The sequence below is a fragment of the Cydia amplana genome, chromosome 18 (genome assembly GCF_948474715.1).
Source record: "Cydia amplana chromosome 18, ilCydAmpl1.1, whole genome shotgun sequence".
Classification (NCBI taxonomy): Eukaryota; Metazoa; Arthropoda; class Insecta; order Lepidoptera; family Tortricidae; genus Cydia; species Cydia amplana.
The window spans coordinates 11,183,560-11,201,821 of NC_086086.1; the positions used below are offsets into that span (position 1 = coordinate 11,183,560).

General features: G+C 37.6%; 2 protein-coding genes and 1 long non-coding RNA gene across 3 annotated transcripts; 1 reads left to right on the forward strand and 2 right to left on the reverse strand.

Annotated features, from left to right (window-relative positions):
* The first annotated feature begins 3,149 nt into the window (after window positions 1-3,149).
* On the forward strand, window positions 3,150-7,822 carry LOC134656440 (methyl-CpG-binding domain protein 2). Its single transcript, XM_063511973.1, has 5 exons — window positions 3,150-3,328; window positions 5,781-5,946; window positions 6,374-6,518; window positions 6,922-7,067; window positions 7,726-7,822. Exons 1-5 carry the CDS (start codon window positions 3,207-3,209, stop codon window positions 7,744-7,746), a joined length of 600 nt encoding a protein of 199 aa, XP_063368043.1. The 5' UTR covers window positions 3,150-3,206; the 3' UTR covers window positions 7,747-7,822.
* A 4,377-nt stretch (window positions 7,823-12,199) lies between these two features.
* Window positions 12,200-14,036, reverse strand: LOC134656241 (GPI mannosyltransferase 2). The gene is made up of 2 exons (XM_063511743.1): window positions 13,978-14,036; window positions 12,200-13,900 (listed from the first exon to the last, which is right to left on the reverse strand). The coding sequence occupies exon 2, from the start codon at window positions 13,893-13,895 to the stop codon at window positions 12,294-12,296; it is 1,602 nt and encodes a 533-aa protein (XP_063367813.1). The 5' UTR covers window positions 13,896-13,900; window positions 13,978-14,036; the 3' UTR covers window positions 12,200-12,293.
* Window positions 14,037-16,506: 2,470 nt separating this feature from the next.
* Window positions 16,507-18,087, reverse strand: LOC134656520 (uncharacterized). Its single transcript, XR_010097523.1, has 2 exons — window positions 17,917-18,087; window positions 16,507-17,676 (listed from the first exon to the last, which is right to left on the reverse strand). It is a non-coding gene; the product is annotated as an uncharacterized LOC134656520 (long non-coding RNA).
* Between the last annotated feature and the right edge of the window lie 175 nt (window positions 18,088-18,262).

Sequence of the window (18,262 nt, forward strand, 5' to 3'; positions counted from 1 at the left end):
GCGTCCAGTCCGGCCTAAACATTTTTTTTTTAAGTTTAGTCTTTTTTTTATATTATGGCGCGCCGACCATGACGCATTTTGCAGAGACTGGCTGGAACATGCATCAAACCGTGATGAGTGGCGGAAGAAAGGGGAGGCCTTTGCCCAGCGGTAACAAACAAAATTAATTATAAAAAAAACTAGAGGTGTTTGCCTTATTACAAAGGAGTAAGGTGCAAAAGTGTAAACATATCTTTGACGTCGACTGTACAATAAGGCAGGTAAATGGTTTCACTTATTATAAAAATCAATTCATGCCTACATAGTTCCATAGTTGTGACATTTATCCTTGTCCTGAATAATGATTATATATGCTATAATGTGTTAGAATTGTTCATTTTTAATGTAGAATTGCCTATATGCTGTAATTACACATAACAACCTACAACCTACAAGTGAGTACTTCGACTATCTAGATCATTTCACTTGATACAAATGGATAGAAATTACAATAAATTAGGGCAATTCAGATAATGCATTAAAATAATACAAGATTGTTAACTCGGTATGCTATACAGTGGTATAAATTATAAACTAACTGAAGACTGCTGCTTTCAGAATTTGGACCCGGTACCACAGTCTATAAAACAATACAGCTATTTGACGAAGCCGTCTAGACAGTGCAATCGTGTGGGGTGCAATGGGTGGGTCACGCGCACCCGAGCTGCATACATCGCCATTGTTACTACTTACAGGACTAGCGTGTCATATTTAAAATGTCACGCAACACGCTAGCCCTGTAAGTAGGACCGAGCTACTAACAATGGTGATGTATGCAGCTCGGGTGCGCGCGACCCACCCCTCGCCCGTCGCACCTCGCACGATTGCCCTGTCTAGATGGCTTCGTCGAATGACTGTATTGTTTTATAGACTGTGGTTTTAGTATGAGTAGCTACTGATACTACATGAATCTAAGGGTTAAAATTCAAATACAGTTTTGGAGGCATGGGGGCTGAAAAACTATAAAAAATATTGATTTGCATGATTGTAAGTGTGAAATTGCGGATGATATTGTGCTCATGACTAACAATCCAGAGTCCCTAAGACACATGCTGCAAGACCTAACAAGCAGGAGCAGAGAGGTTGGCCTAACAATAAATAAAAGTAAAACTAAAATTATGACCAACAGAATGGAAGTACCCATCACAGTGGACGGGGAAGACATTGAATGGGTGAAATCATACATTTACTTGGGCCAACTCATCGCTATGTCAGACCAAATGCAACAAGAAATGAACAGAAGGGTCACAAATGCATGGAACAGGTTCTGGTCTCTAAAAACTATTATGAAAAGTAAAGATTACCGCATCTCAATAAAAAGAAAAGTTTTCAATATGTGTATATTGCCTATACTAACATATGGATGCCAAACCTGGGCCGCAACAAGAAAAATCGCACAAAAGTTGATAACGTGCCAGAGGGGAATGGAAAGAAGCATTTTAGGGTACACAAAAAGAGACAGAAAACGGGCGATGGAAATAAGAGAGATCACAAAACTGGAAGATGTTACTCTAAAATCAAAAACTCTAAAATGGAAGTGGGCGGGCCACATGCTCAGGGAAAAGCAGAAATGGTCAAACATACTGACTGAGTGGACCCCACGCTACGACAAAAAAAGAAAAAAAGGCAGACAATACAAGAGATGGTCAGATGATTTAAAGAAAACTGCTGGTCCACTATGGAACCGACTAGCCAGAGACAGAGAAGCATGGAAGGCAATGGAGGAGGCCTTTGTGTCAAAATGACACGTCGAGCCGACGGTTGTTGCAAACACATAAATAAATAAATAAATATTGTATTAAATATTATTAGCTGTATGTTCGATAATAAAAGGCTTTGAAATTGAAATTGAAATTGAAGTGTGAAATGAGCAGTATGACTTATGTAGGTCTACAAACTAGCGAATTATGTTCACTATGTTAAGTAGCAAATCAGTAAACACTTCTTGTATAAAATAAAGGTCTCAATCTCCCAAACTGTTCTCTTATTAGTCACCCTCAACATGCCCTCAACCGTTGCTCAGTCAATATTGAATAAACATAATCAAGTGTAAGTGTATTTGACCCAGGTTAAAGTACTTCTATAATAATTTCGATGTCTTCAAAGTGAAAGTATCATTTTCCTGCACCAAAAGTTGACATCATTCTGAAACTTAAATGAAGGAAAACAGACAATAACAACGTAAAGGGAATACTTACATTTGTAAAAGTTTCACATAATCCAAGCAGGCACAGTTCACTTGAACAAACGGTAATTTATAATGTAAATTCACAATAAAAACCACCGGATTTCACAAAATAAACGAGTAGGTAATCAACTCGCTCGACTCAACTATCAGTTATGTCAACGAAACGAAAACTCGAAAATGGCAGTAATGGCACACACAGATAGAACAAAACGCACCAAACCGCCTTTCTTGTCAAATAATCGAAATAAGAGACTTAATACACAAAAAATATTCAGTAAGATTTGCCAATTTTATATATTAAACTACTCCTAATTAGGTTCTCAACTCAATAGAAGGAAAGCAATGAAACTATAAAAAATTATGATTTCATATGATAGTCAATACAATAATCAATAAATCATTCAACGGGAGACATGCATTCGATTCGATTTATTTTTTATAGATTTTCCGAGCGTGTGTAACGATCTTAACCACATATGATATACGTTCAGATACTAGGTTTGTTTTCTACCTGTTCCCACCCCAAGCCTTTGATAACAACCAAAATTATGATAATCAAATTAAATACTGTAAAAATTTAATGTAACATAGTATTACGATAAAATAATTATTTTTATTCTGGTTAAATTGCTAATTCAAACGATTAGCTACCATCCTACATTTTGAGGTTAGTAAACTATGTCCATTTCAAAACGTATTTTTCAGCAGACGCTTCGACCGCTTCGTATCCATCTGTCATGTCATATCAACCAAAAGGCAAAAACCAAAATTACCAAAAAAGCTAATAAGCTGAATGAATGTTGTTCTCCACGAATTTGCTTACATATTTGAATGGTTTAATTTGTGTATTGGTTGGTAGCATTCATTAACTGGTCTCTTCACATATTATCATTTATAATTTGTCACTTGATCGTCCTTAACTTTTTGTATATATTTATGCAGATTTTCGGAAGCAAATAAACTTTATACTACATTGGTCATGAATATATCAATTGAAAAGAAACGTTCAGAGTGTCCTGCATTGCCTAAAGGCTGGCAAAGGGAAGAAGTTTTGAGAAAAACTGGCTTGTCTGCAGGGAAGGTTGATGTATACTACTATAGGTATGTAGCAAGCGTCTGATCGATTCAGATTTAAAGAGAATTACCCTATGAAAATCATATTTAGTATTTCCGACATATTCATTCATTTTAATTTGATTCTTCCTAAGTTACTTGTTCCTAGACTAAACTACAATACATACTAAACATCACATTACTTTGTACAGTATACCTAAGATAGAAACTAAGCATTGAATTGATTATTTGCTTATATTTCAATATAATATGATATTATATTCAATTTACTATAAGAGAGTTGCAAAATCATCAACTCCTGATTTTTTTTTGCCTGTAATTAATTAAAATATCCATTTAGTTGAGATAGCGAATGATCAATCCAGTGATTTATGAACATTGTAACACCCATCGCTACTAAACCAGGGAATGTCAAGCTAACAGTTCCCAGTCTGACAGCCTCATGGTTATGATAAATTTTCTATAGCCCTACAGGTAAAAAGTTTCGCAGTAAGCCTGAGCTAGTCCGTTATCTGGGTGATAGTATGGACCTATCGTGTTTCGACTTCCAACAGGGTCAGATAAACACAATGTTGCTGTGCAAGGCCAAGAAAGTGCGAGCGCAGTTTGATTACAGGTTCCATTAGTGACATATTCTACACTTGTGTTGTCATCATTAGTGCCGTCCTGTGCTTTTGTTACTGTATGCTAATCATGGATAGAAGCTTCCTCTGTAATCAGTGTTTTAGAATAAACATATTTTATATTCAGGGTTCATTGATATGGAGTTTATTGTAAACTTACTATACCTCGTAAGTTTGTTCATGCTTATGTAGTAGAAAAACTCTAATATAGAACTTATTAAATAAAAAAATATATTCAAAATTTGAAACCATAAATCACTGTGTTTTATAAGGTAAACTGAGAATTGAATTAGCTTTTAATACAATTTAAGGATACGCAGATGTATCATATCATAAATTACTGATATTTTTGAACCCTGTTTATTCTGCTATTAGTTTTTGCCTCCCAGTTTCATTGTTTTTAATAGGGTATTACATTTGCTGGAAAACTTGAATATGCACAGCTAGTAGACATCACCAGTCCTTTCCATGCACTGCTAGACTGGCCACAGCGGACAGTGGCTCTTAATAGATGATCAGATTATAATTACTTGTAGTTCAGTAAAAAGATTATACCTTAGAAAACATTGATCAGGACAATACTGGTAAGTGTGGCTGGCCTTGATATTGAAGCCTGTTTATATGTGACGTTATCTATGAAAAGGGACCTTATTGTCGATGGCGCTTGATTGGTGTTTTATTGTGTGAGTTCATCCATTTGTCACTATAAACACAAGTAGCAAGTGTAAGACTCGCAATAAACACTAATGAGCATGTAAGCAGGCCCCAATGTGAAGGTCAGTAATTGAACTGCAACTACATGTATACTTGTATTGATCCTTACCTATAAATTATAATGTTTCCATGTCTATAGATAATACCTGTGTTATATCCAATAGTCTGATCATCTTAGAAGCTTTGTAGAAGCATTTTCACAGTACTTCATTATTGTCACTGCTGCTTATGTATTTGTATTTTGATCATTTCCTGTTTTTCTTAACTGTCACCGGAGAGTAGAAATTCTATAAGAATGACCCACCATGGAAAAAAGTTATAGAAAATTTATCTTGTAGTTAAGCAAGAAAGAATCCCTACCTACTTTAGTACACATTGACTGAGACCTATTCTAATATGATGATTACCAATTCACTCGCAAACAAAGCCTTCCCTGACCAATAGGATAATTTTTTTCTATGGTGGTCATAACTTACTGCAATCACCTACTCTATTTTTTAATTGCAGCAGTGATTGTGCTAAGATTTTTATAACTGGTACATTTGGTTTATTAGAAGCTGAAGTGTGATTTAGAGACAAAATTATGATATGAACTAAATTTTAGAGTAGAGTCTGTGCGGAAAGAGAAGTGTAGTGGATTGTATTGGGCCCCATACATTCCACCACTCTTCTCTTTCCGCACAGACTCTGACAAAGTTATGTTGAGATTATTTTTTCTAAATTATGTGTTAGTTGTAATATGTATAGTGAAATGCCTATTGAAGATTATTTTTTTCAATCTTGTCAAATGTATTGTAAAATTTTCGATGCTTATATTTACTATGCATGAGTGTTTTAGATGGATGCATGGTATTGTTGTGTAACTAAACATTGTATTCTTAGGGTTTTTCTGTGTGCATTGATTTTTATATTTAAGGGACCTACACACTTAAGAATAAGAAGTATTCTTTGTGCTAGTAAAATTCCATTTTTAAATATCAGGTGTGCTGAAGCAATAATTATTTAGGCGCCACTGGTGTTTAGGGTCCTTATATAATTTTTACCACTTTATTGACTGGTCTACATGGTCGTAAAAAAAATTGTGGCATCAGAAGTGGCATAACTGTTTTAAAATGAGAATAATATTAGTTGTAATCTTACAGAGGAGTTCGTTCTGACGCGTCGCTGGTGCCACCTATCCGCCAAACAGCTTCGATTTTCAAACAGCCGGTGACCGTGTATAAGACCCAGGAGAGCATGGTGAAGACGGATTTGAAGCATGGCACTACGGAAAAACCGAAACAGCTGTTCTGGGAGAAAAGATTGGAGGTAAATTGTCACCCTATTATATTAAGCTTTGTCTCTTTCACTTTAAAATTCTGACTCTTTACTACTAATAGCTCTACTAATAGTCAGAATTTTAAAGCCTACTCCTATAACTATAACGTTTTTTTAATACGTACTCTTTTTTGATTAAATGCTTTTCGCTACCCGAAGGTTGTCTGGAAGCGATCGCTCTTTAGCGATAAGACCGCCTGTTGCCTGGCTCTATCGTTAATCAATTGTTTATCTTTAAGCTGTATCTTTTACTGAGGTGTGCCAATAAAGAGTATTCTATCTATCTCCTCTTCTAGTGCATTAAAGGAAGCCAGCTTTTCCAGATATGAAGTCGTTGACTGTAGGTAGAACTACTGAAAAAAAAAGTAAACTTTTATTGGTCTGACACATAAATAACGGTATAATCCACCATTTTCAGGGTCTAACAGCCTGCGATGCCAATGGAGTGATCGGTACGACGTCGCTGCCGAAGTACATCAAGCCACTGGGCCCCTACAACTCTGACGCTACCACCATACAGTCGCTGGCCACTGCCCTGCACGTCTCTTCACAGCCCATTACAGGTACAGCTGTTTGAAATACGAGTATAATAGCAGTCAATAAGAAAATTAAAATTATGGGAAAACTATAACTTTAAATAAATAGATAAATATTATAGGACATTCTTACACAGATTGACTAAGTCCCACAGTGAGCTCAAGAAGGCTTGTGTTGTGGGTACTCGGACAACGATATATACAAATACATAGAAAACACCCAAGACTCAGGAACAAATATCTGTCACACAAATAAATGCCCTTACCGGGATTTGAACTCAGGACCGCGGCTTCATAGGCAGGGTCACTACCTCACTACCCACTAGGCCAGACCGGTCTTCTTTAGATCAATTATATTGTTTTTTTTCTGCATTACTTGCCATTATGTAAAAATTAACTGTAACCTTTACTATTTATTCCATGATTTCAGGCCAAACCGGTTCCAAGCAGGCGATCCTGGAGAACCCGGGCGTTTTTTTAAACCCTGAGCAGCCGCTGATAGCGGCCGTCACCATCAGCAAGGAGGACGTTCGCCGTCAAGAGGAGCGCGTTAAGCGCGCACGTGCGCGGCTGCAGGTAAAAAATGTGCGGAGAAAATACCAAATGCATTTTCCGCGTTTACAACTTATTATCGTGGGGCTGTATATTACGGTGTCTACATCTTTCATCGTTTAAGGTATAGATATGTCGCAGTCGGATCGTATAATCCGCCGTATTACATTACGGCTAGCCGTTTTCAAAAACAGGGGCGTTTTGAAATGCGGCGGTTCAACGATTAGCCGGATTGAATGCGGCTGAATGAGGCAATGCGGGGCTCCGTCCATTTAAGTTGTGAATGAAATGTTTTGGAAAAGAAACACATGTAGTGCGGTGGGACCATGGTAAAAATAAATTAAATCGCAAACATTGTTAAACTCCGGTTACGTAGGCGACCGAAAGAACTGGTCACTCTACAATCTAAATAGTAAGTAGTACGATGCGGCTAAACGTAGGCCGCCTTATTGAAGAACGTATCACAATGACAATCCGGCTAATCGTTAAACCGCCGCATTTCAAAACGCCCCTGTTTTTGGAAACGGCTAGCCGTAATGCAATACGGCGGATTATACGATCTGACTACGACAGATATATATGATATGTATGACCTAGCACTCGGTTAAAGCTGATCTAGGCGGCCGCTCCTGGCACTACGCGACTCGACAGACAAGTATGCTCATCTAGTTGTTTGGTTCAGGAGGCGCTCGCGGCCGCGTAGCAGCCCGCCGGCGCGGCCGCCGCCGCCGCGCCGCCCCCCGACCAGTCGCACCAGCACGCCGCCGCCGCCCTGCTCCGCGAGCCCGAGCCCGCGCTAGTGCAGGTGCACTCAACCACCGACTAGCGTGCTTGCACCCGCCACACGCCACGCGTAGCTCGAGGAAGCCCAGTAATAGTACATTATTGTCGAGGTTCGGAAGTAGCTACTTGCAGGCTGAGGATTCGTTTTAAACGGACGACCTTGGGAGTCCGTTTAATTGAATCCGAAGCCAGCAAGTAGCCTTCCAGCCGAGTCATATATAGTGCTTTTCTCAAAAATGGTGCAAGTAATAGAAATATTTTACAGAACTTACAGAAGCAACGTTCTAATTTTCCATTAATTTTCACAGAAAAAAATACAACCATTAAAAAAATTAGCTTGCCGCCTTTTAAAAAAAAAGAAGTGTATTTTTCTGCTGAAAATACGCCAACCTATTTGAGACACCTAAATAGTCGCGGTACCAACATTAAGCCTATAACAGACTATCGCACCGCACCGCGACCTTGGAGCGTCGCACCCATAAGTGAGAGCGAGAAAGAGATATCTGTTTCTCGCTCTCACTTATGGGTGCGACGCTCCAAGGTCGCGGTGCGGTGCGATAGTCTGTTATAGGCTTTATAATAATAAATGCTGATCATCTGTTTGGCTGTTTAAGGGACCTATGCCTTCATTTGATATGGCCATTTGAAGTTTTAAAAAGTTTGGAACTCGTTAAATAATGGAATTTGTATGCGACATTGCAGTCCCGAAATCGAGACTGCAATGTTTTTAACTTTTTAATTTTTTGAATGACCATAAACTACGCACTTCGCGACCTATTTTTTAACCGGCAACGTCGACTTTGCCGTCCATTTTTGAGAAAAAAACTAAACTTTCGACGATAAATACCATCATCGGTAGTTAGACAGACATTTTTGAATAAAGCTTTGGATTCCTCCGAAAACGGTGCCGTCATATTACGGCCGCTATATAGCGTCGACTGACGTCACTAGAACGTTGTCTATGTAAACAAGATGGCGCGGTTTCCTAGACGGCGTTACGTTACGTTGACTGTCAACGTAACGTAAGATGACGGCCGTCATGACCTTGTCGATAGTTTCGTGAACGTTTTATTAGATAGCGGTGACGCCATTTTGAATAAATGACACGAGATTTGAATAAATGATTCCGTACTACGATTATTTTCCTCTTCTGATGATATTTCATCCTCCAAGTAAATTATAGATGATCAAGCAAATCTTGTCAGTAGGAAAAGGCGCGAAATTCAAATTTTCTATGGGACGTTATCCCATCGCGCCTACATTTTTCAAATTTGCCGCTTTGACCTTGGTGGATGACGGTGTGTTGTGACGCCGTGGTACTTTCCACATGTCGCCATCGTAAAGACGGCCGTCTTTTGCTGCCGCTATATGACGGCACCGTTTTCGGAGGAATCCAAAGCTTAAGCGCATCTTTTATCCGTATCTTACGTCAGTAATATGGGCATGTGTGCCCAGACTCAAAATTCCACTGGCGGCACATGATATTCACAAATTCATGCGAAGCGTGTTTGTAATTTGTATACAGAAGGGGAACGTCGAGCTTTATTTTAATATTTCATTAGTTATATGACAAATGTATGTGACTATTTATTAGGTACTTTTAGGTGTTATAACACCACATTTTACGTCTTTCTAATAATAATTGTATTAAATAAGGAAAGTAGCAATAAAAGTTTTATAATCTGTAAACAGTCGTTTTATTCAAATAATACAATCACTTGAATCTTAAGGTAATACAATAGACTTCAATTTGTGGAAAGTAACAAAAACTAAAATACAAATAACCATCTTTGAACGCACAATGCAAGGTAAGATTGTCGCGGTCACTCTGAAGAGCTTGTCCCATCCTACTAAATTTGAAAAGAGGGACATCGCTCACGTCGCAGATACCGTGTCTCACGTACAGCGAAGTCAGTCTTGCCAGTTACTAAAGAAGGTGTAACAAGCTCTTATTCCCAACACCAAGAGTATACACTTTACAGGGCAAGCAATTAAAAAGGGGACTCAATAAAGACAAAAAGAGGAAATAAACTCTGCTATGTTAGAGAATTAAAATTAAAAATGCAGTTTTATTAAGTGTTAAGATCGGCCTCGATTTACCCTTCAGCCTCTTTTGAATTGCCTACCTTATATATTTTTCATGGGAGCATATACCCTTAGCCCCGCTTGATGCTACAACGATACTCTCTCTAAGATCGGTTTTCCTAGGATAGCGGTGCCGTCATATAGAGGCCGTCTCCATACTAAATAATGCGGCTAAATATGGATGTCGTAGTATTTGTATGGAGACGGCACCGCTTTCGGAGGAAACCAAAGCTTAAGTATGTAGTAAAAACATGGAACCGAAACCTTTGTCAAGATTTGGACTTCCAAGTTCAAATTCACAACCACAAAGATAATTAAAAATAAATGATCGACTTGGCAAGGGGCACTACCGTGCCCCCCGATCGGTTTTACAGTATTATTATATCTAGGCTGGCTATGGCTGTATGTATGTTAGTATTTTATTTTGTAAACGGACTATATTATATTGCAGTAAAAATGGACGGTCCTATGGACTATCTAATCAAGTAGGTATTAATCAATGGAAGATGCAATCTACATCAAGCGCATGCATTGTACTTAAGTGCCCATCAACGTGCACACTAGCGCCACTGGTAAATAATCGTGTTTATTTAATAACGAAATACAGGATGGATTTTCTTTTTGGGTCAGTGAGGGCAGCTACCAGATCCCGTGCTGCTACGAGAAAACGGTCTTAGAAGACCTTCCCTCGATTTCAAATTAATGAAGATTGGCTTTTACAGATTTTGAAAAAAACATACAGGGTGCGAGAAAAAGGTCATTTTTGACAAACTTTTTTTTTATGCCTATCGATCCCATTCCTACTGAGGATCAAAAGCTTGTATGGAACAAAAAAACTTAAACTTTATTTTTCACATGCTATTTTTGTATGCCAATCGATTACATTCCTATCCAGTATCAATAGTTTCCTAGGGGTCAACATTCGATAATGTACTAAAAAGCCACAAATTAATAAAAACTTTTTCCATACATTTGGAAAAAGTTTTTATTAATTTGTGGCTTCCAAAGTCAAAACGGCCATTTTTGTTTTGAGTTCATAGATTGACGAATCCAGCAACATAGAAACTAGTTTGATGTATTCAAAAGGTACTTTAGTACAAGATACAGTACGTAGTGGCCCCCTTTTTTTAAATATCTTTCGTTAAATTTAAATAATCACGATTATTTAGCAATGGCGCTAGTGTGCACGTTGATGGGCACTTAATCTTCAAATTCAAACCTAATGTCAAAGTGTTGAATCAATTTAGATGGCATGAACAAATGAATGTAGAACATTTAATATTGTGGTTCTATATGAAAAGTAGGTATTTTACCTAATGCATGTCAAAAGAAAAATAGCCATACCAATTTTTTTTATAATTCTTATATCTAGGTATATTTGGTCAATTTATTATAACATTGTTTTAAATTAACAATTGCTCTTCCTCATCAAGCAGCCCAGCCGTTTTAACACGGCACAATTATAATTAAAGCTTTCCTAATTATATATTTAGGTCCAAAATTACTTTATGGAAATGCCTATTAAAAAAGACCTTATCTAGATGAACACAAATGACTAGAATGATATTAATTTAAAATGATGGACTAACATGCTTAATTTTATAATCAAGGAAAAAATTGAAAAAGTTACGCTTCCGGCAGGACTTGAACCCGCATCCTCCACAATCCGTGTGTTGCTCTTAACAAAAAAAAAAAGCTAAAACTAACATGCTTAAATAGTGGATATTTCAAATTCTTAAAAGGCGATAGAATTAACATTATTAAAATTGTAATGTGCGATATTTGTAATTTTAAAATGGACAAATTCTATAATCTAAGGCCCCATGCTTTATTAGATTTCAAGCGCGAAAGGTCTATTCACTCGTGTGATCTTATCAACTATTATTTGTTAGAATTCAATTGATGCTGATTCCTACTAATAAAAATACAAATTTATCTTAAGGGTGTTTTGCATCATTTAGGATAATACATTTTCTCCTAAAAGATTTAGTCACCCAATTAAGAAAATGTAATTACACTCTTCTAAATAAGGTAACTAAATAATTTTGGATACAACATTTAGGAAGTTGTAAAACACCCTTTAGTGATTTCTTAGGTACTTACTAAATAACGATAGCTAATACTGCAACGCGAATTGGTATAATTATTATTTCTCATAATTAAATACTGTTTATATGGCTAAGAGGAATGTTAAGTGATATGCGAATTATTCGTATATTATGTTAAAGTTAAAACTTTTGATATTTAATATTTCGAAAATCAGAACAGGTAGTTGTAGTATTTAGTACGCCCATAGATGCATTACAAATTCATTGGCATATAAACTGCTTTTGTACTGGGCGATATGTTCAACTGATATGTGTAGTGGAGATGAAAACAAATTTAAGTCCATGGGTAAAAGTTGGAAAATAATACTGTTCCTATAACAAAATAGCCAAGGAAATAGTACTGTATTAAACGAGACTGGAAATCTGGCATCCACCTCGTTATAATAAATGTTTTCCATTTACTATACATGTTATCTACACCTTCCAAATTAGCTATTGACAAATGGTGTGGAGGTATCCGCTTTCCAATGCCTATGCGTCGGAAATGTTCATTGATAGTATTCTGATCAGATGTCGGTGTGGGCCCCACATTCATCTTATAAGAGCCAATCCAATATAGAACAGGGCTAGCAGAAGCCAATAATCTTGTGGAAACCTGGATATGAACAAACATGACGCAGAATATAGCTAGGCTTAAAACATGAACAATGTATACAAATATTGCAGGGTCATTACCACCAAAACCTTTTGAATTTTGTCTCGGCCTATAAGGCACTTTGTTAATGTAACCAAAATTAAATATATTGCTTCTTAGTCCCAGTCTCAAAAATAGCTTAGGATTATTTCTCATATAAGACATGCAATGATATATTATAAGGAACAGAATTGGAGATGCAAGTAAGAAGTTAGGGATCTGTTTTAATTTATAATACTTAAATACTCCAACATCCCAGTAATGGCTCTGTATGTAACTATATGATATTGGCAAGGAGCTGTTGCACCACGGACTGTCTCCTCTACCAGGCAGAACATATGCAGAGTTAGACAAGAATTCTGGCAGATTGTGCTCTCCGGGAACACAGAATTTCAAGTAATTATAAGTCTGAACTAAAACAAAGGGTATCAGAGCTAGTATCACAGTCAAAAAGAGAGCTACACAAGATGTTAACAGTGGCAGTAACAGGAAAGGCATAATAATCTTACGCTTCAGAGTTCTATATTTGTACACTATCTCAGGTAAAGTTCTCTCAATCACATTCTTGAAACTAGTATAGAGGATGAATCCCATGTTTACAGTACCATTTGACCTAGTAATCATGGAAAACCCAGCAGGCAAGCCACTAGTTATATCAATATTTGCAAATCTAAGAGTCTCATTTTCTGTGCATTTCAACATTGTATAAAAAGACATAAGCGCAAACAACGTTTCAGAATATGGCGCCGAAAAGAAAATGCTAGCAGGGTTGACACAATACAGTACCACAGCCTTGTATGCTTTGCTCTCACTTCGTAGGATTCTAAGGCTCAACCTATGTAATATATCAGCTGATTTAATAAACATGATTATATTCATGACAGTTGCGGAAATGAGTAACGAGCTGTGAATGTTCAAAAATGAACCCAATAGACTGTTTAGTCCATATGCAACATATCTTACCACTAGAGGGAAGAATGGAAAGAAAGCTAGACAGTTTTCGTACGTGTATCCATATTGAGCAATGTGTATAAAGTACTGAGCGTCCCATCTCTTCAAGCCGCCGAGCAGCGCGTCCACGGCCGCGTCGCCCGCCGTGCGGTGCAGGCCCGCGTCCTCAGGACTGACGAACACATTGGCATTGTGGTCCGGGATAATAAAGTTAGATACCGCTTGTAGTACTAACAATATTACTCTTGAACTGAACGCAAACCATAACAGTTTCTGTCGCGGCGAATACATAATTTCTGAAATAAAAGTGTGAAGTAAGTTACCGCATCGCTATTACTCGAGTCATTACAGTATTATCGTATGATTCACTCACCACGTCGCTCTGCCTAATGAGCCATAATAATTTCAGTTAATATTTAAACTGAACTAAAATTGATTGAAACAAGAAATACATTGATTCAATATTTTGGTCGCCAAGTTGTCACAAACAATGACAAGACATGGACAAGACGTGCTTGACATCTTCTAGGCACGTTCAGTTACAAAGCCTAATTCTTTCGGATTCTTGTGTGACAGGGAGGCAACACGACGAACGTAGTTCGCGGTAGGTTTGGATCGACGCACTGTGACCTTGAGCGGTGCGGTAATGTGTTACGGCTTTATCCTGAAAAAAAATGTTTCTAAAGTCTGTCAAGCCATTTCCGTCAGTAGAAAAGAGCGGCAAATTTAAAAAAGTTAGGCGTGAAGGGTTAACGTCCCATAGAAGAGAGCATAAATGAGAGGGAGAAAAAGATATCACTTTCTCGCTCTCACTTATAGGTGCGACGCACCAAGGGCAAGGTCGCAGTGCGGTGCGATATCACTTTTAGGCCTCCTTCTAACGAGCGCTTTTTCAACGCGCGTTAAAAAAGAGCTTGAATCCGTCCAAACGCTAAATTCGATTTAACGACCAACGCTTAAAGTGGAAAATCCAATGTTTGATAAAAAGCGCTACCGCCATCGTGTGAATAAATACACATGTTTCCATTTGTGTCATTCACACTTTTTAACGCGCTTTGAAAAAGCGTTCGTGAGAATGAGGCCTTAGAGTTGTAATATATAGTTGGTCAAACCTAATTGTCAGTAAATAAAAACAAAAACTATTCTTATCCTTTTCTTTTGGGTGCTAGTGCTAGTGTAAGACAAAGATAGTATGATTCTCTCTATGTTTGAACTGAAACAGTCCTTTGACAAACTATACTTACTTTACCCTTTAGCCCCCTCCATACTTGTGCGCGAAGCCGTGAACGCGAGTGTGTAGTCGATTTTCGCACAGCGAATCGACTCCACACTCGCGTTCGCGGCTTCGCCCACGATTCACGCACATAGTCTAGAGGGGGCTTTATTCATACAACCTGCTGAACTCGCCTAGAGGGGGCTTTATTACGCTTGATACATACAACCTGCGCAACTCGCTTGTCTCATTTGCAAGCATTTACTTAACACGTTCACTGTCCCGTGCGCCACATATGGCATATGGGTCACGGCAAGCCTCTATTAAAAGGCCCTTAAGCTTTGGTTTCCTCCGATAGCGGTGCCGTCATATAGCGGCCGTCTCCATACAAATACGACGACATCCATATTTAGCCGTATTATTTAGTATGGAGACGGCCGCTACGGCACCGCTATGCTAGGAAAACCGATCTTAAGGTTGACAGTTAACAGTTGGGACAGTGAACGTGTTAGATAAGTCTAAAAATATCCTAAAGGCCCCAGTACACATTGGGCCATCGCCGGCCACTCCAAGGGACGCATTTATGCGTTAGAGGGAGAAAGTGATATTGCTATCTCATTCTACCGCATGGCTGCGTACCTTGGAGTGGCCGGCGATGGCCCATTGTGTACTGGGGCCTTAATAATGCTAAGAATGGTTTAGTAGGGTAAAATAAAACAATAAGTAATTTACTTTGTTAATAATAATTGCATTCTGTCACATAATAATATTGTTACACCCAGATTCATATCATACGATTTCAGACATTTCTAGCAGTTTAGACAATATACGCGCGTTTTTTGCATTGAAACGGTAAAAGCTGAACCACACGAGGCATTATATCACGTGTTGGTGTTCGCGTAAAACTCCCGGGGCCCGTCTCATGGAAGATTATTCCACATGTTGTTACAATACTTTCATGAAACGGGCCTCGATCTACGTCTTTACAAACAACATTATTTAATTTTTAGATACATTGATCACGAAGGCGCGTCAGTACTGTACAAACAGGATAACATTGTACTATCATAAGTCATAAGTGTTGGATGCACTATCGTGAATTAACGAATCTACGAACATTGCGAACCAAATAAATCGTACAAGCATATTTAAAAAACTTACAAATTGTTACTCAGTTATAACAAAAGCAAATTACAATACTTTTGGTGACTGCACAAATTTTTTTTGATGTCAAATTTTCATTCTTTACTAGGTTTTTTAGTCAAGTGTGGCTACATAATATCACATCATAAACCAAATCTGCGTTATTTTTTAAAGTACAACCCTACAGTCACGGTGCTTCTTGGACATATAATGCGTATACTGAAATGACTAATAAATTCATTTTTAAATATAATTCTGGGTAATTTAACACACTCCCCTCAAACTGAGCAACAGTACTCTTTTATACTTTTTACAACTTAAATTTAATGAATTCGCTATAAAACCACTACAAAATAATATTAAAGTATTATCATAGGCTACAAAAGGCTAAACTCTTATAAAATAGTTTACCACCACAACGATTGAAGGATATCTCTATTTAAATGAAGGCAATGGACACGCGAAAAGGGACTCAGTTTATGTACGGCACACCATTTAAGCTAAAACAAAATGGCGTGATTAGTTTACACCAAGTGTTTTAGTCGGAGTGAATATAGCGCCGCGGATTTACTTGAAACCAACCTCTAGCTCCAATATAAATTTGTGACAAACTGTAATTCACGATCAAACGAAAACAATACAAACATGAATAATAAAATAGATGCTACGATAGAAACAGACACATATGTGTAGACACATCCATTATTGCTGAATCGCGCTTCCTTATCTTTACTTTTTCAAAGGAAAATATTTACATAAACCGATTTACTTAACGCAACTGAAAAATTATATTTAATCGTTGAAGAAATAAAATAACATAAACCACTATTATATGTATAAATTATACCTCAGAAATATTTCTATATTTCTTTGGGGTATCATAGAAGTCATAGAACAGAGACAACAACTGATGTTTTTCTGTAATATTTATGAAATTCCTATTTTTAACAATTTCCTTTATAAACTAAAAAACAAGGAGGAATGAATTTTAGTTGCGATATAGGAAACACCTATACAGTTGAATAGATACATTTACATGTACTTGACGGTCTCTACAGTCAAGCCTCGCGCCGCGCCGCTGCGGCACGCCCGTCAAACCACGGCTTCTAAATGGCACTATGGAAATATCGAAAACCAGTCATATTCGTTCCCAAGTCTCAAAACTCGCTACCTCTACTAAATGCCCCGTATCACTTATGATCACGCAACTCAATACAAAACGACTTTGTCTTTATAAAATTATTCCGATTCAACATTTTCGAGTGTTTCGATAGAGCCATTTCTAGCCATATTGATAAATATAATCACACAACTCCCACCACAATGTAAATAAAAAATAGTGCAAATATCAATGGCCGCTCTCCTGAAACTAGCACGGAACGGTTCGCAACTTATTTAGTAGACATGACCTAACAACATATTATAATCACTAAGAAATTAAAAATTTGACATGAGACTAATAAGTTTGGGTGAGTGTAAAAATATGGAAGCAATATAAAGCAACAAATGTAAATATTTGTTGCTGTATATTTTAAAGTGTTGCGTAATACTTACAGCAACAGAAACAATTTTAATAAACAAGATTTAATATACCGAAGCCTAGGAACACTGGCTCTCAAACCGTACCAACTATGTTAGGTGAGAGAAGTTTACCATCTAAAAAACTAAAAACTCCAAACAGGAGAAAGAAAGTCGTATCTTGTGTGTAAATTAAAACTACCAGAACCAAAGATACATGATTGGGTAAGATGCGTAAAATCTACTACAATTTCGTGCTTCGAATTTGACAGGTAAACGAGATGACGCTGTACAGCTCCATACATTTTGCGCTAACTCTGATTGTCAAAAGTTGACGTTTGACAATTCAGTGACCGCAAAACATATGGCGCAGTACAGCGCCATATGTATCTGTTTTGGATGTCAAACTAAGGGCCACGTTTTTTTCTAAGACTTTACCTCTCTATTCCAGAACATATTCCCTCGAAAATAAATAATATGATTAAATCAAGTCACTTATAGCATTTCAAAATGTGGCTAAGTTGAACCCATTAAATTATATGGCAACACTTTGGGTCAAAGACTATGCAAAAGCCAAATGAATGTTGCCGCTGGTATCTAGTGGATTCAATTTTCAATTTTCGTCGACTGGACCAGAGGCCCTACCGCGATCAACGTTCGACGTGTTGCCTCCCTGTCACAGTTACGTACGAATTTACAAGTGCGACAGAGAGGCAACATGTCGAAAGTGGTTCGCGGTAGGCCCTCAAAGCCCGTCTACGCTAAGTTTGCAGTGACAATGTAT

Coding starts and splice junctions, on each gene's coding strand:
- LOC134656440 (XM_063511973.1), top strand. CDS start 3,207: ATGAATATATCAATTGAAAAGAAACGTTCAGAGTGTCCTGCATTGCCT. Junction 3,329..5,780: donor GTTGATGTATACTACTATAG/GTATGTAGCAAG, acceptor GTAATCTTACAG/AGGAGTTCGTTCTGACGCGT. Junction 7,068..7,725: donor GCGCACGTGCGCGGCTGCAG/GTAAAAAATGTG, acceptor TGTTTGGTTCAG/GAGGCGCTCGCGGCCGCGTA.
- LOC134656241 (XM_063511743.1), bottom strand. CDS start 13,895: ATGTATTCGCCGCGACAGAAACTGTTATGGTTTGCGTTCAGTTCAAGA.